This window comes from Maniola hyperantus, chromosome 8, assembly GCF_902806685.2.
Source record: "Maniola hyperantus chromosome 8, iAphHyp1.2, whole genome shotgun sequence".
Taxonomy (NCBI): domain Eukaryota; kingdom Metazoa; phylum Arthropoda; class Insecta; order Lepidoptera; family Nymphalidae; genus Maniola; species Maniola hyperantus.
Genome location: NC_048543.1, coordinates 6,153,421 through 6,179,442, shown reverse-complemented (window position 1 = coordinate 6,179,442; position 26,022 = coordinate 6,153,421). Strand labels below are relative to the sequence as shown.

General features: G+C 35.2%; 3 protein-coding genes and 1 long non-coding RNA gene across 4 annotated transcripts; 3 read left to right on the top strand and 1 right to left on the bottom strand.

Annotated features, from left to right (window-relative positions):
* On the top strand, positions 1 to 3,485 carry scat (VPS54 subunit of GARP complex scat). The gene is made up of 2 exons (XM_034970966.2): positions 1 to 242; positions 484 to 3,485. The coding sequence occupies exons 1-2, from the start codon at positions 148 to 150 to the stop codon at positions 3,038 to 3,040; spliced, it is 2,652 nt and encodes an 883-aa protein (XP_034826857.1). The 5' UTR covers positions 1 to 147; the 3' UTR covers positions 3,041 to 3,485.
* A 387-nt stretch (positions 3,486 to 3,872) lies between these two features.
* Positions 3,873 to 9,503, bottom strand: Alg7 (Alg7 dolichyl-phosphate N-acetylglucosaminephosphotransferase). The gene is made up of 5 exons (XM_034970815.2): positions 9,167 to 9,503; positions 8,390 to 8,504; positions 7,916 to 8,129; positions 6,629 to 6,860; positions 3,873 to 6,312 (listed from the first exon to the last, which is right to left on the bottom strand). Exons 1-5 carry the CDS (start codon positions 9,304 to 9,306, stop codon positions 5,805 to 5,807), a joined length of 1,209 nt encoding a protein of 402 aa, XP_034826706.1. The 5' UTR covers positions 9,307 to 9,503; the 3' UTR covers positions 3,873 to 5,804.
* Positions 9,504 to 9,884: 381 nt separating this feature from the next.
* On the top strand, positions 9,885 to 10,892 carry LOC138402694 (uncharacterized). Its single transcript, XR_011237041.1, has 3 exons — positions 9,885 to 10,105; positions 10,226 to 10,357; positions 10,615 to 10,892. It is a non-coding gene; the product is annotated as an uncharacterized lncRNA (long non-coding RNA).
* A 3,694-nt stretch (positions 10,893 to 14,586) lies between these two features.
* Positions 14,587 to 25,945, top strand: Sec6 (Exocyst complex component Sec6). Its single transcript, XM_034971168.2, has 11 exons — positions 14,587 to 14,916; positions 14,984 to 15,132; positions 16,042 to 16,237; positions 18,000 to 18,254; positions 19,241 to 19,522; positions 21,430 to 21,612; positions 22,834 to 22,992; positions 23,398 to 23,505; positions 24,058 to 24,237; positions 24,352 to 24,750; positions 25,205 to 25,945. Exons 1-11 carry the CDS (start codon positions 14,824 to 14,826, stop codon positions 25,460 to 25,462), a joined length of 2,262 nt encoding a protein of 753 aa, XP_034827059.1. The 5' UTR covers positions 14,587 to 14,823; the 3' UTR covers positions 25,463 to 25,945.
* The last annotated feature ends 77 nt before the right edge of the window (positions 25,946 to 26,022 follow it).

The window sequence follows — 26,022 nt, the reverse complement described above, 5'->3', positions numbered from 1 at the left end:
TCAGAATGACGGATGGGATGAGCAATGACGTTTTTAAGTTTTTATCAATATCATGTATTCGCTCATTCTTTGCGTTAATCTAATATTCAGATGATATTAAACGGATAAATGCGTAGCTTTCCCAATATTAAATAATACAAAGATGTTATGGAGGACAAATCTACCTCAGATAGGACGCCGAATTGGCAAAACTGCATCCATTGCCCCAACCTGCTGTTCAACAGTGCCACGGAATTTGAAAGGTAAATATTAGTGCTTCAGTAGTTATTTAGGATAAATCGAATTAATTAATTTATTAATAATTTGATGATTCCAACCATGAATTCTTAGGGACTGAATTAGTGCTTGTTTATTTTAAGTTAACCACTGTAAGGCACACCTATGCAAGCAGGTAGTTTTATTATAATTTGGGTTGTTACCAATTTTATTACTTACTATATTTAAAAAAAATATTGAAAGTGCCATGTTTCATACTTTTTTCAGGCACATTCTACAGAAACACAGTGTTAAAGAAGGCTCGATAATACTGTGTCAATATGGACAGAACGGCATATGTTCAGCACTACAGTTTGGAGACTTGAGAAAGGCAGGATTCAAATATCATGTGAGACAATACCACCTTTATAAGACTACTGCCACAGATGACTGGACATTTTATTCTTCATCACAAAATCTTCCTGCAGTTTTAAATGATCCAAACAGGGGCAAGCAGAGCAATTTTTTCACAAAAACATGGGGTGATGGATTCATAGACAAAATAGAAATTTATCCTAGTCCATATCTGCCTGAAATAACTTTATTACACTTTGAGTCATATTGTAAAAAGGTTTCCAAGAGATACAGAAGACATTGTCAGCTAAAGGACAGTTTGCCGATCAAGGTGAAGACACCTGTTGTTGAGACAGTGTGTGAAATACCAAGTATATTCTTTGAGCAATCCCTGGCGCTCAATGATGCCCAAAATTTTAGCAAAGTTTTCCCTGGTCTCTCCAATACACCAGATATTAACTCTACAATAAGAACACTGCAAGAAACATTAAGCACATACCTGGATGTTGTGGAAATGAAGATATCAAAACAGGTTGCTCAAAAATCAGATGCATTTTTTCATGCTATGCTGTCTCATGATACTATTATGGAACAAATGGCACGAGCGGTGAAGACAGTACAAGTCACAAGAAAGGATGTTGCTGGTGTGAAACAAAATTTAACAGAAAGTCCCTTAAAATTAATAAGTCTTACTAGGATAAATCACAATCTAAACAATGTTCATGAACTGTTGAAGTTAATAGCTATAGTCCAGCAAACCCAACCCATGATTCAACTTCTTCTGAGTACATCAGACTATGTCGCCGCACTTGATTTGATTAGTTCCACACAAAAAGTCTTGTCAACTCGTTTATCTGGTATTCAAGCTTTTCGACATTTGTCTCCCCAATTGACAGAAATGAAAAGATTAATTCATAAGATGTTAAACAATGAATTTTCACGGTTTATTGTAACCGATCTCAACAGAGCCTCAAAAGACCTGTCGGAGTTGCCAGATAGAGATAAAATTGTATCAATTGTGTCTGGAATATTACGTCTAAGGGAGTTTGATTTTCTCGATATTTTTAAAACAGAGGCAATGACATCCATTCAAGCTTCAGTAAAACAGTGTCTCATAGAAATAATATCACAAAGAGATGGTGGTACAGAAATTGTTTTGAGGGGTTCCAATGCTGATACCTGGTTATTATGTAATGAAGGTATAGTATTTCTTCAAAAAGTTACTCCAAACATTATGAATTTATTTAAAAGGATAATGTCAATATGTAATTTGATACAGGATATTAGTCAAATGAGTGATATCACTGGAAATGACAGTGAAGAGATTTGGACTCAGGAAGAACTGAATCTGATTGATGAAAAAATAAAAAAACTGATAGCTTCACTTTCAGACTACAGTAATGAAAGGTGTGCCAATCTCATAGTGACAAAGACTGATAAAGAATATGCATTAATAAATTTAACTCAACTGTCTAAATTATCAGAATTAACAGAGAACTTTTCTAGGCAGTGTGAAAGAATTACAGGACATTACAGTAATGCAATGAGACTGGCATTGAGGAGTTTTGCTATGAAATATATTCAAAATTTACACTCTGAGCGAAGATTTCAGCTCACTTCTGCTTTAAATGCTGAAAGATGGAAGAGTGCAGAAGTGCCATATGAGTTGCAAAGTGTTATAAGTAAAATTTGTGAGACTGGAGAAATTCCCCTAGCATTGCTTTACGAAAGTGGCAAACCAGATGGAAAATATTTAATTATAAACAAAGAAAACTATGCTGTTGTTGCATCAGTACAGCTTTTAATCAAAATATTATTTGAATATTGTGATGCATGCAAACAATCTCCAGATATAGTTCAATACTTAGTACATTGCATGTTGGAGCTCACCAGATTGTATAATTCACGATGTTGCCAGTTGGTACTAGGAGCGGGAGCAATACAAAGTGCAGGCCTAAAGACTATTTCAACATCAAACCTTGCTTTAGTATCACGATCACTGCAAGTTCTTTTATGGCTTTTGCCATTGATAATTAAGCTGTTAGAGAACATTCACTCAAAAGAGCTATCTCTAAATGGGTTTAACAGCATAGAAAATGATATAGCTGGGCATAAAAAAGAAATTGAAAATAAAATTTCCATAATAGTGAGTAACATGTTATGCTCTCAACTCGGGGGCTGGGAAGCTAAACCTCCAGTCCCCTCACAAACATTCCGAAATATATCTAAACATTTAGTTAAACTTCACGAGGCTCTCATAGACATTTTACCTTTAGAACAAATTCGCAATATATACATGAAAGTGCATGATAATTTTAAAGACAAACTGAGAGAACAATTAGGTAAAATGAACATTGTAGCAAATGGTAGTCCTCAACACGGTGTTGTGACATCTGAACTGACATTTTACTTGCAGACTCTCAAAACACTAAGAGTTATTAACGAGCATGATACAGAAGATAACATATTATATGACATTTGGTTAAATTAATTTAACAATTAATTAATAATAACCCAAAATTGTATTAATATCAATGCAAATTGATTTGAGATACATTTATTAATAGTTACAAATTCAATGTTATTGGTGTTCTTCAAGATTTCATACAATATTTACATTTTCAAAAACTTTATGTAGGTATTCGTTTATTTGAGAGAAAAATTAGCTTGAAATTTGTTGGAAAAAATTATTTTATCAATCACAATTATTATGCTTTACTTTGGTATTTTTTTTATATAAAAAAATGAGTTTGCTAATGCATTTTTATAAACTAGATCTAGATACCAATTCCTATCTCATAGGACTCATAACTAGAATTATCTCAAATATTATGTATTAAAGTTTGTGTGATATATTTTAAAAATAATGTTTGTAAATAAAGTAATTACTATAATTTAAAGATTGCATACAAATGATTAAATGATTATGAGAAGAATGTGGCGCATGCTTTAAGGGAACTTCTTTTCTTCAAAGTACATATAACTTCTTAGCATTTTATTAACTTTTAAATTAAACAGGTTTCACCTACTTGTATAAGTAGGTAGATCAATTAAATTATACAAACACTAGCTGATGCCCGCGACTTCGTTCGCGTGGATTTAGGTTTTTAAAATCCCATGGGAACTTTGATTTTTTGGAATAAAAAGTAGCATAGGTATGTCACTCTCCGGTCTTTAACTATACCCATGCAAAAATCATGTTGATCCGTTGCGACGGGATTGAAGGACAAACAAACACACTTTCGCATTTATACCCAGAACTGATAACTTCTATATAGCAGATACAACATTTAGGAATTAATCTGATGAATAATAAAACAATGTAGGTACAAGCATGGTTTATATCACTTATAATATTATCAATAATAATATTATAATTAATTAATGCTATACACAGCACAGCTTTGGCCTTAAAATGTGCAAGATTCACATTATAATATAAACATATTACACAAACACATCCAAATATTGTTTTAAGTCTGTGTTTAAGTTTCAAGTTTCCCGTTAAATAACTAAACTAAGTTCTTTTATTACGTCATTATTTTACAATAAAATATACTTGATGACATGAGATTTTATAAAAATATATTAAATTCTTTTAGTTTTTGTATGATTGTATTACTTATGTACAATAATATAATAAGCAGTCTAGCAGGCCACAAATGGTCGTTTTAAGCTTCATTTACGCCAGAGCAAGATTCCGGTAGAGACAGACCTGCCTTATTTTCCGAGTAACAAAATGTGTGAGATCTTATCGATAATTTAAAATGGTTAACGAATTTAAAACTAACTGCCGACGTTGATTTTACAAATTTCGGAAGACCCTCAATTTAGTAATTTCTAAGAAATAATTTATTTTGACATAGTCGTACTGTTCCCAATTTCCCTTCAGAATAGGCTACTTGACTCATATCTAATTTCGTCCAATAAATGATTATTTATTATAGTATTTTGCTTAAGACAACGAAATATATCAATAACAATTATTAAAAACGCAGGATGGATATATAAATCCAATTTAATTAAATACAGTTTTTATTTTTATTTGAAACTCAGAAAACGCTGTCAGCCATGATGTGACGTCATTAAATATGTAAACAAACAAATGTCATCCGTATTGACTAACGTAGTATCCATATATATAAAATTTCAAGTCCTCCTGACTAACTTATATATCAACGCACAGCCTAAACATCTAAACAGCTGGTCCTAGATACATGAAATTTGGTGGGTGTGTTCTTTGTAGGTAAAGAGAAGGTATCCACTAGGAAAGGATTTTTTGAAATTCCACCCCTGAGTGGGTTAAATGGGGGTTTGAAATTTATGAAGTCCACGCGGGCGAAGTCACGAGCATAAGCTAGTTTTTATATATTTCTCACTAATAACATAGTAAACGTAAAAAATTATCGTTTTCTCTTTATAAATTGAATAAGTTATTAAGTAAGTAAGACTTACAACAAAGTGATCTTTGCAAAAATAAATTTGGGTTGCAGTCGTTAGTGATATAGGATCCCTTTAAGCAAGTCTTCGCGTGTTACGTATATTTATTTCACTGGGCACTCTAATCCACAACTTTCCTGTGGTCTTTATCGATGCGTTTTTACATTCTCGGATGATACAATAACGATAATTACTATATTTTTCATGTAAACTAGTATTATAGAAGTCATGTTTATTAAACTTTGGGAGGTTATGCTGTTGTTTACAAATGCATGACGTCAGAGCATAAATAATCTATCGGCCAAACATGGCCGACAGTGTTTTCACCTGTCTAAGAAAAATATATTTTTAAATTAAAGTTTTACGGTTTTTAGGGCGCAAAAAAATATAGTGTTAGTTTTTTTGATCTAATAGGACAAATATTAACCATTTAAGACCAACTTAAAAAAAGTGTCAACTAGCCTATTCGCTACGTTCGTCACTGTGACTGCAAGTTCGCTTTGCTTGCCACTTCCCCCCTTTACTCCACTTGGCCACATAGTCTTATCTCATTCTGGACCTCATTTTCGAGCGAGTATGCAGATTTCATTCTACTACTACTACTTTGATAATGGGGTTCGCCGGCTACCATAAGCATACTAGACAGTATGACACACCCATTAAAAATGGAACCTTATCAGTTTGGTTTAAAAAACAAATTGTATAACCTAATAACTTGCGATAGAGTGTAATTTCTTAACCCAAAACTAGTGGCAGGGTATTTATTGTTATTTTATTAAACCACCACTCATGGCCGTCTAGACACTTTCTATAATTTATACTAAATTATTATATATATGTACATCATAAAAATAAGACGCCATAGGGTACCTTATTAAAAATGCTATACATGTGCAAAAAATTTGAAAGACTAATAAACTTTTAGTTAATCTAATCTCTGACATTGGTCCCATTTTTATTAGAAACAGGTTTATTAACGTCAGGTTATTTAGCATTATACCATCACTATCTTCTACTTTATCTACCAACTTCAGAAAAGTAAAAATATGTAGAACAATTTTAGTCAAGAATGACAGGTCTTTCTTTAAAATAACTGTTCTGCTAGCATGCAGCAAGTCTGTTTCCGCGCTATATTTTGGAATTCTGTGTCTGGGACAGGGTACAATACGGAAAAGTTGTGGTACAGAATATAAGAAGTTGATAATTTGGGGCAGAAAAAATAACAGAACCGTTTTACTAAAATGACTGAGGATACTGACTACTGCAAATGTCATACCAGATACATAGCAAAATGTATCTCCAACAAAAACTTTGGATGGGTACCTGGAAAATAAAGATACCTATTTATAACAGCATTTAAATTTTTATCAAGACATGATCAAAACATTCAACATGACATATAAAACACAAAAAGTTAGCTCAAAGCCAAATCGGTAGAATAGTTTTTTTTTAGAGAATAGGCTTTGGTCTACACAATCCCGAATTATGAGAGATTTTAATGTTTATAATAAAATAATATCACAATTATTTAGCAGCTTTGCACAATTACAATATATTGTTATAGTGCAAAGTTATAATACTGGCATTATATTAGAAAAATATACTTTTCTAATGTTGATAATAATAATATTAAGCTTACCAATTATGTTTTAACAAGGCCAGTGTAGTAGCAAGGTAGGGAATCATTATGTGAAGAGAGAAGTTATGAGCTTTATACTGATCCCCACTCAACTCGACAATATTAAAAATTATTATTGACATGGCAATAATTACAGACTGTCCAACTTCTAGGCCATTTATGCCAGCTAGAATATTGATTGCATTAGTGCAAAATACTGCCAACATTCCCATATAGATATAATAAAGAAAACCTGTAACAATATTAAATAATACAAATGATGAGTATGTGATATATCCATGGAATTAGGAATCAGGCCTTCAATCTATCGTCTATTTTTAGGCTTCCGTACCTCAAAAGGAAAAACTGAACCCTTATAGGATCACTTTGTTGTCTGTCTGTCTGTCTGTCAAGAAACCTACAGGGTACTTCCCGTTTTCCTAGAATCATGAAATTTGGCAGGTAGGTAGATCTTATAGCTGACATTTGGGGAAAAATCTGAAAAGCTCGAATTTAGGGTTAGATCACACAAAAAAAAATTGTGGTCATGAACTAATAATTAGTATTTTCAACTTTTGAAGTGAGTGACTATATCAAGTGGGGTATCATATGAAAGGTCTTCACCTGTACATTCTAAAACAGATTTTTATTTATTTTTATGCATCATAGTTTTTGAATAATCGTGCAAAATGTTGAAAAAATACGACTGTAGTACGGAACCCTCATTGCGCGAGCCTGACTCGCACTTGGTCGGTTTTTTTAAATTCCAGAGACTTAAATGACAGAAATGTCAAACTTAAAAATAATGATACTTAACAAACTGTTAACAAAAATAGTGGTGTCGTCCATTCCGGTTCAGATTAAAATCGTTAATAAAATAATATTTTGTGCATAACAAGTAAAATAAACATACGAAATGTGTAATTACGAGATCAAAAAGTAGCACTAATCATATATTATTTGAAGAACTTAAAGAATAATACTATAATATAAATAAGAGTAAATATAAGTATAAACATAATAAGAGTAGTACTTAACAAAAAATACAAAAATAATTCATGATAATAATTCAATTCAACTGATTTTGACGAAATTTGGTACAGGGATAGTTTGTATCCCGAGGAAGGTCATAGGCTACTTTTTATTCCAGAAAATCAATGAGTACCCACAGATTTTTAAAAACCTAAATCAATGCGGAGGAAGTGGCGGGCATCATCTAGTTATTAATAAAATATGAAGTTAAAATAGGTAAAATAATTGGTTTTTAGTTATTTAAAATAATAAAGAAGTATAAAATAAAATTCTTACCAATATTCACAGATATCCCAAAGAACTGGCGTAAAGGTATTGGTACAATAAATGTTGTGGAGTTGAAGTTGACATAATACACAACCAGTAATGGCAGTGATGCAATGGTTGGTAACAGCAACTTATATCTCCATTTTAAATTCAACACGTCATCAGCAAATCCTAACAGTAGCATACAACAGATTGACAGTAACGCTGCTAATAGTTCTGCAAACTAAAAAAAAAATTTGGACAAAGCTCATACAATATATATTCTAAAACGTGAAGGCAAGTACATATAATAGTGTGTGTGCCACAATGAGAGGGTACACTGAATACATAGATATTGGAGCAGAGTTTACACACCTGTGTCTGACAGTGATGAGCATGCTTCGAAAAACTTGTGGCACATTACCAGGGGTGCTACAGGCTAAGAAATACATAAAATAATACCATTTACTAATATTCTTCGATGACTGAAGAATTCATACTTACTTCATTGTGTGGAAAGTTTCCTCTATCCATTAGGCTGTTCCCAAAGCATATTGGGATAAATAACAAGATTGTTATTAAAAATATGCATCCTGAAATCACTCCAATTGCTTCTGGGCTAAAACAAATTTAATATTATACTTTACTAGCTGATGCCTGCCCATTTCGTTTGCGTAGATTATGGTTTTAAAATTGCAGTGGAAACTCTGATTTTTCCGGGATAAAAAGTAGCCTATGTCACTCTCCAGGCCTTTAACTATACCCATGCAAAAAATCACGTCAATCCGTTGCTCTGTTGCGACGTGATTGAAGGACAAACCAATAAACAAACACACTATCGCATTTAAAATAAGGGTTCTTATTAAAATCAATGATATTTTGTCTGACTGTCAATTATCTATGCGTTCATGTCTCATTTATCGCAACAACAAACAAAGGTGGTGCACAAGATTTTTCAACAATAGAGGCATACAACATATTATTTCATAAAATTGGTCAAGTGAGAGTCGGACTTGCACAGGAAGGGTTCGGTACCATTGTACAAGTTTTTTTAGGATTTGTTGTTATAGGTATAGAAATACACATTCTGTGAAAATTTCAGGTCTCTACCTATTACGGTTCACGGGATACAGCCCACTGACAGACAGACGGACGGACAGCGGAGTCTTAGTTATTAGTATTAAAATTATAGGGTGCCAACGGGACCCTAAACACATTATTCTTAGAACTTTTTTCATGAATTTTTATAACATTACAGTACCTATAATGGTTAGTACTTACATTTTGTCCTTAGATACCTTGCATAAATCGATTCCGAATAAGCCAGCATTTTTAAATAAACTTTTTAACTTCGGTATTAATTCATCAGTTAAAAAGTACGCGATTATGGATAAAATAATTAAGATTATAAAAGACCACATGATCCCCGAGAAGGTATTGTAGCGACTTTCTTTCACATTTCAAAATTATTTAGCTTCTATTCTATTTCTATCTGCAATCTTAGGCAAGGACCGAATTGTAGACCGAAAAATGGACCTAAATGTTTTGTACATTTAGTAGGTTACACACATAGTGATTATATACTCTTTGGTTACACAGATCACTATATACTAGTCTGTTGCTAGTCTGGTAGGTTCATCCACGGAACAGGAAAAACAATGATGAGTAAACAAATGTGGGTAGGTTCAGGTAAGGTTGGGTAGGTAGTTCTGTCAAAATGATAAACAGAATACCTACCTCAAAGAGTTGACCTACCTCTTAGATGATGTATACTATCTCTATGACCTAGCTCCAAAGAATTTTAATCAAAAGTAAGCTTAAAAGCGAAAACAAAATGTGTGACGGTGTGTTTTTTACCTCCAGATCTACGGAAGGGGGCGTAAAAGCTCCAGAATTGTATTTTTATGGGTAAGTGTTTAATAATTATTTCATCGCTTCCAACCGCGATTTTTACTCCGAAAATTGCTGAAAATTAAAGATTTGCATATTTTAAGTGTAATCATCTCGTGACAAAGTAACAAAATCACGTTTCATAGCGTAATTTAATATTTATTTAATGCATTATTTTAGGCCTCATTTGTAGTGATGTGTGTACATACTTTATCGATAAAATCAAATTTATCGTTTTAATAATATTTGCATACTTTTGTAGATTTCCAAAATGTCCTTGACCATAGTTAAACAAAAAGAGACCAACTATTGATTTGCAGTTTTGAGGAAGTAAATTATTTCTTATGTTTTAGTTTTTTTTTTAATTTTTGTTAAAAATGCAAAAATCCCTATGACGATCATAAGGAATTTTGCATGTTTAAAAGCATGACAAATAAAATTTTATTTCAGGTTATAAAGAAACTAAAACCACGTCAAGAGCTGGCTAATAGTGAAACCAAAACGAGTCGAACTTTATCTACCTTAGAAGCCTTGGGTCTGCTGATTGTGAATAGATACTAGGCTACCCAGGCTGGCTGCCAGGTAGGTATAAACTTTGTAACAACTAATCACTAATCCAACTCCTCAATGTCATGTTGCAGGAGTAGGTAAGTAGTTGGTAAAGACTGTTATTGAGGATAATTTTTTATTCAATTATAAACTTTTAGAAGTTCTTAATTTTGAATCGTCAAATACATCTATTTTTGGTCAGTAATAAGGAAAATAAAACTTACCAGGGCCACTGTAGTTCATCGTGAGTCTTATAGCTTTTTAATTTCATTACTTGTTTTTTTTAACAGATTGTAAAGAGAGTCGCAGGGAGTCGGATGGTGTTGGCGCAAGACCGTGGCGTGTGGAAATCCTATCCTAGAGAGTATCGAGCAGCTATAATATGCCAGCTGATCTCAACTTAGATCTAATTTGTTTCACGTATAAAGACGATCCTAAAACAAGTCACATTTCTTATCTACCTACATTTGAAGCGGTGGGAAGTAGAACCAACAAACTGTTTGCCTATCTTCTTTTTACTCAATAAATTGATTTGAATTAATTAAAATGTGTTTCCTTTTATACTAAGTACTAGCTGATGCCCGCGACTTCGTCCGCGAGGATTAGTACCTTTCCTTTGTTACTTCTCCGTCCTTTCAAATATATCCAAAAATCAATTCGATTGCTTGTTTAGTTAGGGCGTGAAAGAAGGACAAACACACTTTCGCATTTATAAATAAAAAAATATTCGAAGAGATTTACTGTTTTTTAATGAAAGTATTCCGTCATCTGAACATAGAGAATTAATTTAGCTGTAATATCGATATCCTTAAAAAATTCGTCGTCCCAACCGTATATGGGTGCACACAGTGACAAGATGACGCACGCACACATAAATGAATTGACACGCATTTGGAGCTTAAACTAGCGGCACGCTATGATGGCCGGTTTGACACATTACAATAGTGATGTGGAATGTCAATTTATTCTCGAACAAAAAACAATTAAGTTTTGTTTTTGTACCTGATTAAATAGGTTTAATAAAACAAAAATGTATATGTTTATTTAATTTATTTGAACGAACTGAATATTTGAACGAAAATGAATATACATACTTTATATGCACACAAGAAACATATGAATACAAAAGATACCGAAAAAGGTGCCACAAAAGGCCATAATTAATCAGATTCGTCCATACTACTATTTTCACTGTCGTCACTGCTATCATCACATACATTAATAATTATATGTTCGTTTTCTATAATATTATCTATTTTCACATCTCTTTCATAATCTTCCCTTATTAATTTAACAGTTCTATTCACAACCTTTTCCCAGTCTCCTTTAGTCACATGTTCACAAGCTTCTTCTAATAATTTTAGCATTTTTTTTGTGGTAAATGGGGGTTCTGTATTGTGTCTTGCAGCATATCCCTTAATTTGAGCCCACACCAACTCAATCGCATTATACTCACAATGGTAAGGCGGTAACCGTATAACTCTGTGCCCATGTTCTAATGCTATTTCGTCAATGACGTATCGGATCTTGGTTGGTTTGTTTTCTTTTAAAAGACGTACTAATTCCGCTTTTAACATATTCATGTTTGCATCTACGCCATTTTTACGAAGCCATGCGACGATATCAGCTTTCTTTTGGGATTGGGCAGGTGGCTTGTCAATTTGCATCGAGTGGTATGGGGCGTTGTCCATAATTATAATAGATGGTTCAGGGAGGCTACACAACATTGAGGTAAACCATTCAGTAAACTTTTCTCCATTCATGTCTTCATGATAGTCTCCAGTGGTTTTTGACGCAAAAGCCATGAGAGAACCTTCGACAAACCCGTTGATGGTTCCGGCGTGACAAATTATAAGTCGCGATCCTTTTCCTACAGGAACTTTGGAAGTAGATGCTGCTGTGTCATCGTTCCAAGAACGGCCTACAGTATGGTTAGCATTAAGCCATGTTTCATCCAAGAACACAACATTTTGCCAATTTTTGATTTCTTTCACTTGCCGTAAAAAAGTATACCTTGCCATCGCTATATCAAATCTTTCCATCAATATTTTGCGTTTGTTACATTTTTTGTATCGAAATCCAATGGTCTTCAAAATCTTCGTTAAAGAACTTTCCCCACCGAAGAATAATCCAGCTTCCTTCAGTGAATGCACCAACTTTTTTCTTGTTGGATACTCCTTCTGTAAATAGTAGCCGTAAACATGTCTTCGGATAGCATCGGCATCAAAGCTATCGATGCCTACGACTGGTTTTGCTCGTTTTCTCTTTTTTGGTGTGTGAAGTTTATTTTCTTCTGTGCCAGTCTCGCCATATTTTTTTTTAGTTATCCGTCTAACAGTTCGTTGTCCAATATTAAGCGCATCAGCTACGCGTTCAACCACTGACGTTATAGGTAAAATTGGCCCTCCATTTTGAGCTTCACGATCGAAATAGTTACGAAGGCGTATTAGGAACTCACGTGTCTGACTATTTAGAACAGTTCTCTGCGTACGTTCGGTCATATCGACGAAATCCACAACAAAGGGCTTGAACAGAGTCCAAATTAACGAGCAAGGGTCAACAGTAATGCAGTATCAATATTTGAAATCCAAAGCCAGGTCAAAACTATATCACAATCGCATTGCACTGACAGTTTATACTTTTCGAAGCAACGTCAATTCGAAACTGCTTTGTTTTGCATTGAGCATTGACGCGAGTTTGCCGGAGGTAGTAGTTGTGCTAGCCAGCGATCCTATGTGACGATCGTATTAGATTCCATTTTTAAAAATTTATTGATATTTTTTTGCGATTTCAGAGGTTTGTCCACATAGTGAAAATTGTTCATATTCACAAGTACATTCACCCCTTAAATGGTGCAAACTGATTTTTCTACACTTGTATACATTTAAGAAATCAATTTAATAAATAAATTTTGAGTCCTAAACCTAAAACTACATTCGATAAAATTTATGAATCTCTGCACATCACTATCGTCAATAAAGTAATACAATTATTTCCTTCAAAGTCGTTATCAATTAATACGGAACTTCATGAGCGGACAAACGTCAAACCGGCCATCATAGCGTGCCGCTAGTTCCATCCAGGTAATCATTCATCTAAGTGATGATATATGACATATGATGTGATGACAGATATAGGGAAAAAGCCAGAAAAAGCTTATCTATGGAAAAAGTACCGTGTTTGGCGTTTGCTATATAATAGTAGATTATTAACCAAGGGGATAAAGCAGTGTCTTCTGTCGCGGGTGACGATTTAAATCGCGAGCGTAAGGAAGGACTCGAGGTTTACTCCCGAGCGTAGCGAGGGTGTTAAAAACTTAAATCACGAGCGAAGCGAGGGATTTAAGACGAGTCCTGAGTGTAGCGAGGGATTTAAGTTCACCCAAGACTAAGACAGCTTTATCACCGAGGTAAATACTCTACTTTTCGTACCATTTGCGAAAAAAATAACACAATAATAATATGAGATAAGCATTTATTAAACGTATTTTTAGAACATTAACTTATTTATAAAAATAAATTAAAATAAACTTAACGTTTATGTATTTGAAGAAAACAAAAACGCGGCAAATTCCTATACTAATATTTTTTGTCGGAAAAGCAAAGGCAATCAATCTCATACGGCCTTGTCGGTTTTCGTAATTTTATTTAATAATCATAACTGCATAATAAATGCGTATTCCTTTTTCAAAAAGATGTATAATGCTTTATATACAAACTCAATGGTGTAAACCTTCGTGGTTCTTGCTGTGTCTAAATTGGATTTGTTAAACATTCTTTATGTTGGTAATTTAAAAAAAAAACACAGATGTAGTCTGTCTGTCTGGTGGGAGGCCTCGGCCGTGGCTAGTTACCACCCTACCGGCAAAGCCGTACCGCCAAGCAATTTAACGTTCCGGTATGATGCCGTGTAGAAACCAAAGGTGTATGGGTTTAATAAAAATTGCCATACTCCTTCCAGGTTAGCCCGCTCCCACCTTAGACTGCATCGTCACTTACCATTAGGTGAGATTGCAGTCAAGGGCTATCTTGTATCTGAATAAATAAAAAAAATAAAAAAAAGTTCAGTATAAATTTCGGTACCTTAGTATTCCAAATTTAAATCACATTCTCTCCCTAGGGGATGAATGAAATTCAGTACCTACAACTTTCTTTCCCTGTTTTTAACAGATTAAAAATGACTATTGTCATGTACGCTTTTTGTGGCATTCAATTTATAGTCTATGGACTAGTGCGTCTTCTTTTATTTCTGGTCGGTGGTGGCATTGAATGTCACTTTTTTGAGCAGGTGGTACGAAAAAAATATTTTGGTTGATTGCTTTGTTTATTTACATAAATAAAATAATCCATACAAAGTTGTTGGCACAGAGTATATTGGTTAGGCCGGGGGCGGGATTTAGATTATTATCTTGTGATTTGTTTGTGAAAGCAACCTTACCGTAAAAACTATAGGTTAATAACTAGGTATTTAAGTTAAATCCGACAAAAATAAGTGCAACAATGAGCACTATGGACGAAATTGAAGAAGAATCGAAAGCGGCGGCTGAAAAGATGGTGATGAATATGATGCAGAGACCAGGGCAGTTAGAGAAAGTAAGTTTCTCGTCTTATATCAATAATAATCGTTATTATGTCAAGCTTTATTTTGAAAATATTTTAGGTAGAGCAATACAAGAAGAGAATAACTCATAAGAAAGCATCTATTGAGGCACAACTCAAGTCTGCTGTTCAAGGAAAACTGGATGGAGTTAGTGTTGGCTTGAGACAATTACAGGAATGTCTGGAAGATGTGCATCAAATTGATTCAAAGTAATTCATTTATCTATCTGTAACCGTTAATTGTGTTGCAATGCAATTAATAAGCTGTGATAGCATAAGCTGTGATAGCCTAGTGGTTAGGACGTCCGCCTTCTAATCGGAGGTCGGGGGTTCGATCCCGGGCACGCGCCTCCTCTTTTCTGAGTTATGTGCGTTTTAATTAATTAAATATCACTTGCTTTAATGGTGAAGGAAAACATCGTAAGGAAACATGTATGCCTGAGAGTTCTCCATAATGTTCTCAAAGGTGTGTGAAGTCTACTAATCCGCACATGGCCAGCGTGGTAGACTATGGCCAAAACCCTTCTCACTTTGAGAGGAGACCCGCGCTCTGTAGTGAGCCGGTGATGGGTTGATCATGATAATGAACCGTTAATTAATTCATATTCCCAGAGATGGATATAGGCTACTTTTCGTCCCGGAAAATCAAACAGTTTTTCAGATCCCACAGGATTTTGAAAAACCGAAACTTATGCGGACGAAATTACAGGCATCATCTATTATTTTTTATATTTCAACTTATTGTGCTTTACACTATTTTACTTTCTTGTTAAAATTTGTAACTTTGACATAATAAAAATTACTACCCCTATTATAAATGCGAAAGTGTGTTGGTTTGTTGGTTTGTCCTTCAATCACGTCGCAACGGATAGACGTGATTTTTTGTAGTGGTATAGTTTAAGACCTATACAGTGACATAGAGAAGAGAAAGAAAATCAGAGAGTACGAAGTCGCGGGCATCAGTTAGTAGAAAATAAAGGAAACAAAATTAAAGTGCAAGTCAATGCAGTAATGCAATAAAATCTTAAAGCACAAAAATGGGCAATTCTAAATCTACAATGTTACAATCAGATACCTATTTGAACCAGTTTTACTAGATAGTACTACTACTGTTTATAGAATGGATGAACTAGAAGAACTATTAAGGAGTGTGCCACCCCTTGTAGCCTCCCTTCAGGCTGTGAGAGAGGAGGATTCTCGGCACTCGCAATACGTGACGGCTATGGACAGTTTGAAACACATTTTTACTGTACCTGAAAGTGTTGCTAAAACCAACCAATGGATTGGTGAGGGGAAACTTCTACATGCCCATCAGGTACAGATCTCGCTATAATAAAATCGGTCAAGTGCGAATCGGATTCGCTCACGAAAGGTTCCGTACCATCGTACAAGAAATAATATTTTTTAATTTTTGTAGCAGTAATTTTGAAATTTTTATTATTTGTTATTACACATTCTGTAAAATTTCATCTTTCTTCCTATATACCTATCACAAAATACAGCCCACTGACAGACAGATGGATAGACGAATGGATGGACAGTGGTCTTAGTAATAGGGTCCTGTTGGCAACCTTCAGGTACGGAACCCTAAAAATTACGACTGTGCATGCTTGGAATATCTCAGTTGCTTGGCTGGTGAAGCTCACACAGTACTGCAAAGTATGCACTTTACAAGTTATTTTGTATTTTGTATATTTATTTTTCTCTGCAATCGACTGTAACTGTATATTTATCATAGACTGTGAAGGCTCAGCTGTCATACATACTTATCACAAATCTAAAGAAAACCAGATATCTAAATATATAAAAGAGAAATACCACTCACTCACTTACTGACAGACTGACTGACTAATCACGAAATCTCAGAAACTAAAAGCCTACAAACTTGAAATTTGGAAAGTAGGTTTTTTCTAGGACGTAGGTGTCAGCTAAGAAACGGTTTTGAAAAATTCACAACCTTAGGGGGGGGTCGAAGGTTGTATGAAAGTCCTTTGTTTTAGGAGTTCGACATTTAGGTTATTAGCTTTAAATAATAAAAAATTATATAAGTCAATTTAGGAAATTCCCCCCTAATAGTAAAATAGGGGGGAGAAGTTTTTATAGAAAAGTTTTAACTATTGTTATTTTTACTTGAAATTTGGAAGGTAGGTTCTTTCTAGGGGGTAGGTATTAGATAAGAAAGGATCTTACTAAATTCCCCCCCTAAGGGAGTGAAAGAGGGGGTCGAAGGTTGTATGAAAGTCCATTGTTTTTGGAGTTAGAGACGTGAAAATCGACATTTAGGTTATTAGCTTTAAACAATAAAGATCTGTATAATTCAATTTGGGAAATTCCCCCCTTAAGGGTGGTAAAATAGGGGGGCAATGTTTTTATAGAAAAGTTTTAACAATTGTTATTTTACTTGAAGTTTGTAATGTAGGCTTTTTCTAGGGGGTAGGTATCAGATAAGAAAGGATCTAACTAAATTCCCCCCTAAGGGAGTAAAATGTGGGTGGAAGGGTTATATGAAAATCCTATGTTTTTGAAGTTAGAGATATGAAAATTGGCATTTAGGTATTCTGGGTTCCGTGTCTTAAGGTGAGACTGAGTGAGTAGGTAAGTGAGGCCTTTTGCAGCGGGAAAATTTCAGATCTCATGAGAAACCAGTACGCGGACGAAGTCGCGGACATCTGCTAGTTAGATATAAATGCGAAAGTGTGTCTGCCTGTTACCTTTGCGCGGCCCATCCGCTTAACCGATTTTGACGAAATTTTAGTAAAGAGGTAGCTGGCATCCTGGAGATGGACATTAGTTACTCTTTATTCCAGAAAATCAAATCGTTCCCACGGGATTATAAGTAAAACTAAATTCACGAAGTTCATATCGCAGGCATCATATGACTGAATAGTTGTACAAGTAATGTAGCTAATTCTGTTGTACACAATCTCTTAACTAAATTTAAATGACAGTTCAAAATGTATTGCCATCTCTTTCATAACGCTCCCTGCGGAAAAGGATACCACTATATCAAATCTTTCATAGTTTTGTTCAAAGATTGTGTACAGCAGAAATCTTTTTTATGCATTTTTACATTACAGTGTCTCAGTGATTTGGAGAATTCAAGAGATGATCTACTGTATGAGCTACACAGGTTACCAAATCAGTCCTCTCATGATAAAATCATGCTCAAAGCCTACTTTGAGGATGTTGAGGCAGTCTCCAATTTGTTAGAAAAGCAGATCAAACTTATTTTAGAGAGAACTTTGAACACTGTACGAAAGGAGCCGACGGTCATTGTAACAGCTCTTAGAATTATTGAGAGGGAAGAGAAGAGAGATCAGATGGCACTTCAGGTAAACAAGACGCGATTTTCTTGCTAATAATGTATTTAATTATTTATTGATTAGGTATAAACATGAACTTACAGTTTTGCTTCCTGTTGAACTAGGAACTCCTAAGTTAGGAATTAGGATTGCCTGTGACTTAAAAGATTACACTTCATACGTGATTCTCCATACAAACATATTACACTGAATATTCAATGAATATTCAATTATGCCCGACAACTATAAATATAAGAAAGTTATATTTATTTTGAAATTTGTGATCCTTGAAATATGTCTATCCTTATAAAAAATAATGGTGAAAGAGTAAAATGTAGAAGATTTTCTCGTGTATTCAGAGAAATGTAATTCTACAGAATGTAACGATCATAAATAAGAGGGCAGACTTTTACAAAGTCATGTTACCTATTAAAGTAAACTGTAGGAACCAAAATTGGATGGGAATCAGGCGAGCCATGAAACTGTTTTACCAAATTATGTTATAATTTCTAAAGCAATGAATTTGTGATCTTTTTTTAAACTATTGGGTCATTAAGAGATGTAGTATAACAATAGCTTCACTTCGTAGATAGAATAATAGGTAGATGTAAGTACTGTGTAACCGCGTATGAGATAGCGATAGCACGACGTAACGATGAATAACACGACAGTTATTACCATTGTTTAGTAGTCAATATTTGTATTAACCGATCAACAATATTTGTATTAAACGTTTTTTATGTGAAAACAAGTAAATAACTCATGAGAAATACAATTACGCCACGAATTCTCAAAGTTTGTTTTGCAACTCCTTGTATGTATTCTTGAAAACAACCAGTTACACGATAAGGGACAAAAAATAGGTTAGCTGTGTCTCTGTTTATCACATTAGTAACTTTATCTGTGCTCTCTTTTTAGTGCGAATGAGAAAGCAAACGTTCCTGCATCTACCTTTATTACTCTATCTACGCTTCACTTGGATTAAATAAATGTATCTAATTTGTCGATTTTTTCAGCAACAAGACCAATCAGGATTTATGCCACCTGGAAGACCGAAGAACTGGCGCACGAAAGCTTTTGAAGTATTAGAGCGCGTCACCGCTCAACGCGTGGAGGGGACTCGCGTGGACGAGCGCGAGGATAACAAGTTATGGCTAATACGCTACCTGGAATTGACGAGGCAGCTCATTCTAGAAGATCTGATGGTGGTTAAGACTTTATGCGTTCCATGCTTCCCGCCCCATTACGACATCGTCAATAAATACGTCAATATGTATCACACCTGCTTATCCACTAGTGTAAGTTTCATAATTTAAACTTGATTTTGTTGTTTATTGGTGTAATGTACATGAAAAAATAAATCTAATCTAATCTATTTTAAAAAACATCAGGTCATTAGCGTGAAATATTTCATTTGGAAGTTGATGAAATATCATTCTTATAAATGACTGATTTACTCAAATCGTTGGAATCGATAAAACTGTGATGGTATTTTCTTGTGAATTATGATGGTCTTGGTTTGATGGAATGTATTAGTACATACTGTGAAACTTTATTTTTTAGTTACAAGAAAAATATACAGTCATTACTAATCAGTATGCAACTTTGTTATTATGGATTCTAAACATACATCCTGTGCCCTGTTTATCAAACATTACAAGTCTACAAGCTCACAAGTTACAAGTTACAAGAACTTTTTTACAAACTCTTGTAAATTATGTTCATCAAATAATTTCAAGAGACTTGTAGGATTTTACAAGACTTGTAGAACTTGTATTTTTAATTTATAACACTTTATTTTTGCTAAATTGCAAAATAATTTTTCAACCGTAATAAATGTCGATAAAATAGAAATTACGGTACCATAACTAGTCAAGTTATTGTTAAAAATATTTTTTTTTCAAATAATTTAATTTTGTGTTAAATAACCTATTTGTAAAACCTGTTGCTTCTTATTTTATTTACCTACCTATTTTTATTTATTCTATTTCGGTACATCAACAGGAAGTACCTACACAAAAAGTTTAAATTAAAAATATTACATTCTTTTTCGTGAATTAAGGTTAGACTTAAAATTTGGAAAAATAGATAGACTTTAAAAAATTTCGCTATTCGAATTACACTGCAAAAAATGGCGAAATCTGATTCGAAAGTTACAATTATTCTTCAATTAAGTAATTCGTGACAAAAAAGATATTTTATTTGGCGCATTTACTGATAAATTATCTAAAGACCAAAAAATAGCAGAGTGGAAAGAGATACTATTGCTATGTCAGTCGCTTGGACTTGTATCTGCCGAAAAAGATTATGCCAGCATACTCGTATGTACATGAGACACGTTTTGGTCAAATTTAAGAAGAGCACCATTGATAAGTTTAATAAAATTACACCTTTGAATTATTTTATAGTTATTTTACCTATTTACTACTAGGTACTAGATAATTTAATTATTCTTTTATACAATATCATACTTGCATACAACTTGTAAAATAAATTAAGAGTCAACGGAGGCTCTACAACTTTTTCGTTACAAGTTACAAGTTACAAAGGCATTTTTGATGAACAAAACCACAAATACAAGTGTGAAAAACACTTGTATTACAAGTGATATTACTTGTAGCTTGTAGTTTACAAGTGTAGTTTTGATAAACGCATTGTTGTAAAAATGCACAAATTTACAAGAGAAACGCTTGTAATACAAGACTTGTAACGTTTGATAATCAGGGCACTGTCCGCGAGTTGGTAAACTTGATTTTTTGTCGTTTATTTTAGAAATCCCATCATCATCATTATGATCAACCCATCGCCAGCTCACTACAGAGCACGGGTCTCCACGCAGAGTGAGAAGGGTTTGGCCATAGTCTACCACGCTGGCCATGTGCGGATTGGTTGACACCTTTGAGAACATTATGGAGAACTCTCAGGTATGCAGGTTTCCTCACGATGTTTTCCTTCACTAGCAGTGAGTTGTGTAACTCCGAAAGATGAGGTGCGTGCCTGGGATCGTACCCCCAACCTCCGATTAGATGGCAGACGTCCTAACCACAAGGCTATCACAGCTTTTTAGAATTCCCAAGCATGAGATGACACTCAAATCAAAATTGATAAAATCTGTGACAATTTTTTTCTTGGGACTTATGGTAGTTTTAGTTGGTGGGCGCGGCGGTTTGGTGAAAAGTATTACTGTATGAAACTTTATTTTTAGTTACAAGAAATAGTCCAGACTGGTTTAGAAGGTAATGAGTATGTTACTTTGTTATCATGGATTCTGAACACATATCCTGGTCCCGAGTTGATGGGCAGCCCGAAAGTCAGTGTGGATGTTTCCACTCTGCCACCATTACTGACTGATGAAATAATGCAGAAGTTACAGGATGAATATTTACAGGTAAATTAATGTTGTCAATGGCGCCGATTCTCTTGTCTTTCTCCAAACTAAATTTAGAGTATTTGCATCTTTTTCTTTTTAATATTGCTAAAAAAGGACGGAGCACGAATTTTACATTTAAAGATTCTTAAATTTTAGTGCACGCTACGAATTTAAACAATAGGCTCACGACTGACAGCTAAAGTCACGAGGTTTGACAGCTCTAAATTAAATTTTAAACTGTCAAACTTTGTTTGTCCTTTTCATATTACATTAGTAAGAAGAAAATGCAAATACTCTTAATTTTAGGTGTGCTCAGAATCAGCACCATTGTATTGATGTATCATTTTAAAATTAAATTTCTAGTCTGGTGCTTCTTGAGCCTTACGGAGGATAGGTCTGCATTATGGTTCAAACTTACGAAATCTAAGTCGTAAATGTGACTTCTAATCCCATACACTTTTTATTCAATATTAATGTTAAGACAGACGATAATTTTTGACTTTAAGATAAAGACACTTTAGATGTATAGGGTGGGGGAGTGGAATAGATTTACATAATGGATTTGGATTAGGTCAGAATGGGTCATATGTAAGTTAGATTAAATTAAATTGGATCAGATTGAATCTGTGTCAGTTTGGGTCAGAGTGACTCAACCAACCTGCCAACCTGGGCTTATTGTTACTTTTTATTGGACAGGCTTTTGTTTGTATTGGGCTTACCTTGCATACACCGTGAGCCTCACCTGTGGTTGTCCAAAAAGTAACTTCCTTCGGGTGTACACGCGGCTACTATGTTTGAAGTAAAACTTTTAGGGTCGAATTGCTCTTTTTTGGGATGGAAGTAATGCGACCCTATTTAGAATATAGAATAGAATTTATTTTATTCAAGTACACTTATTACAAGTTCTTTTGAATCGTTAACTAGTTTAATTTACCACTGGTTCGGAATGCCGTTACTGCAAAATTTAAAATGGCTGCCAAAAAGGACAGCTTTTTTGTCGCCGCCATCTATTATCTAGGTGTTTTATAGTACCAAATAGTGCCATAAATTAAAAGCACAATACATGTTTTATTTGCTATGATACAACTCATTTTTAAAACTATTGAGGTATTACATTACATCATGACTCATTTATTTTTATTTTAAACGTTTTAATATCTAATCGTCAAAAAGTATTAGTTCATCCGGGGGTAAAGGTGACTGCGCATGTTTTTTTATTTCATGTAATTTACTTAATAGAAAATGGAGTCCAATTACATGGAATGGATGGAGAAGACGCTGGAGTCAGAGCGCGCGGAGTGGGCCGGCGAGCGCTCGCCCGAGGTGGAGCCCCACACCAACGCCTTCCACACGCACGCGCCTGTCATCATCTTTCAGATGATCGACCAGAACTTGCAGGTTAGTGGCGCTAGCATGAAGGTGTGTCGTGGAGGAGACGCTAGAGTCGGAGCGTGCGGAGTGGGCCGGCGAGCGCTCGCCCGAGGTGGAACCCCACACCAACGCCTTCCACACGCACGCGCCTGTCATCATCTTCCAGATGATCGACCAGAACTTGCAGGTCAGTGGCGCTAGCACGAATGCGTGTCGTGGAGGAGACGCTATACAAGTTATACTTGGATCATGCACGCTATTATTTCTTCTTTTTTTCTAAAATCTGAAGATCATATCTTCAGATATTTTAGAAAAAGGAAACTGGCAGAATGAGTTTGGAAAAGAATGCTGTGTGTGTTGTGACTGTTGACGAATTTGTTGATGTCAAGTAATATTTTTCTACTGGCGTTACAATGGTTTCTTTTCTTTTAGGTAACGGAAACTATAAGCAAGGAAATCACATTCAAGGCCCTCTTGCTGAGTGTTGAGCAGGTCACGCGTTATGGGAACATGTATAGAGAAGGAGTCATACAGTTTAAGGTAGTGTATTGTAAAATTTCAAGAACGTCACAATTTACTTCATTATTTCTGTGTTAATTTTAAAGTTTTATGAGGGTGAATATATTTTGGTCAGTGCATCCGCGATTTCATTGTTGACTAGCTTATGGCCGTGTCATATCAGGATAATTTTTATATGTATATTTATGCTACAATCGTCCGCGTGGAGTACACCAATTTCAAACCCCTTTTTTACCCCCCTAGAGTTTGAATTTAAAAAAATCCTTTCTTAGCGGATGTCTACGTCAAAATAGCTATCTCAGCCCGATCCATCCATAGTTTGAGCTGTGCGTTGATAGATCAGTCAGTCAGTCAACTTTTCCTGTTATATATTTAGGTGACAATATTAATTTTAGTCATAAATTCTAGATGGGAAATAATTTTTTGGAGCTCTGGTTTTCCAGGATATATCCGAATTCCACATGAATGTCATAACCGGGTTGGCAGAACCGTCGCGTGCGTCTATTGCGCTCCACGAGCCACGGCAGTCTACCTATAAGGCAGAACTTACATAGCGTGTACTTTTGCGTACAGAATGCCCACTTCGCGGACAGGTCGCGCTTGGCGTACTTCACGCACCACATGATCACCATCGTCAACAACTGCGAGCAGATGGTGCGGCTTGCGCAGCAGACGCAGACGCGGCGCTGGCCGCCCGCCAAGCACCACCCTCCCGCTGAGCGTAGCTTCGAGCGCCTGCTGCATACTTTCCAGGTACGAGTGAAGAGGTGCGGTGCCGCTACGTCATCGAGCTCGCTGTACCATGCCTAACGATGCGCTACGACGCCAACAATTTCTACAGAATAAACACAAGAATCATTGTTACAGACATTAAGAGATGAAGCAGCAAAATTTCTGTTGGAAGAGGCATTTTTGGATTTGGAGGAACATTTTGATGATTTATTTACCATCAAATGGATGACTTCAACTATACCAGTCGACACGATTTGTGTCACACTAGAGGACTATTTCCAAGACTATAACCATTTAAGGGAAAAGAACTTCGAATATGTGATAAACGAGGCCCAGAATCTTGTATACAAAAAGTATATAACTGCAATGTTGTCAAAGAAGATAACTTTTAAGACGGTAGAAGAAGCTCAACAAGCCGCCGCTAAGATTGTGAAGGAAGCTAATCAAATAAGAGCTTTCTTCAGAAAGATAGCGTTACATGCGGAGGGCGTCAACGTGGACTGGCCGTTTGAAGTTATGGGTGTTTTGGCAGAGGTAAGTGGTACTTCAACATTCGGGAACTATACAAAATAGGTCAATACCTGATATGGGAATAAAACTCGTACTAAATTATGTTCACCGAACGGTAATACTTGCTGACAGAATGAATTGACTTGATTGTTCTGTGTCAAAATAGTCCTAAAGGTAATTCTTAGTATTCGAATCTTTGCCGACCAATTTTTTTAACAGATTGCCAAGGTGCGAACATTCGTCTAGGTTTCCGTTTCCGTCTAAACACACGAGCAGACGTGGGGATAATATTAATGTCGCTAGCTATAATATTGGTATCTTCAAAAGAAGAGTAAATAGGCACCTTCTAGAAAGGCGCGCTTCTATCCAATCTAATACATATTTGAGGTTTGTTTGTTCGTTGGGCATGTTTTGGACAGCAGATGGTTTTTACATTTGCTATACCAGTATACAAGTATTCACCAACCAGTACATTCAGGTGCTGCGGTGCCAGGACATCGAGATGCTGTCGCTGGACCTGCACGGGCTGCTGGAGAAGTGCCCGGACGTGTCGGAGGAGCAGCTGGTGCGCCTGCTGGCACTGCGCGGGGACGTGCCGCGCGCGCACGTGCGCGACACCGTGGCTCACGTGCGCGCCTCGCGCCAAACGCCGCGCGCGCCGCCGCATCCCGGCGCGCCTCAACTCTTCAAAAACATCATCTTTAACGACAGACTTCTTTCACATTTCACCCTATAGTATGAATAGTAACTTCGAATACTTTATTGATCGGCGTATAATATCAGTACCCTTATTATAAATGCGAAAGTGTGTTTGTTTGTTGGTTTGTCCTTCAATCACGACGCCACGGTGCAACGGATTGATATGATTTGTTGCATGGGTATAGATAAAGACAGGGAGAGTGACATAGGCTACTTTTTATCCCGGAAAATTAAAGAGTTCCCACGGGATTTTTAAAAAACCTAATTCCACAAAAAATAAACATTTATTTCAGATATTTTATCCATAATGTAGTAACAGTGGACCTTATTAACTATGTTTGTAACTAAATTAGATCGCAGTTATCATTAATTAATTTAAATTATAAAGATTAGCTGTATGAACTTATTTTTTTAATTAATTTGGTATGCTTATTTATTTTAGTTCATAGTTGAAATAAGATCACTTATTTATAGATATAATATATTACATAATATAATTACCTGTTATTTATCGGTATCGGCATTGAATTGTATATAATTGTAATCTAAAAACAAGTCTTAATAAATCCAGACTTTTCTTAAACATGTGGTGTGGCT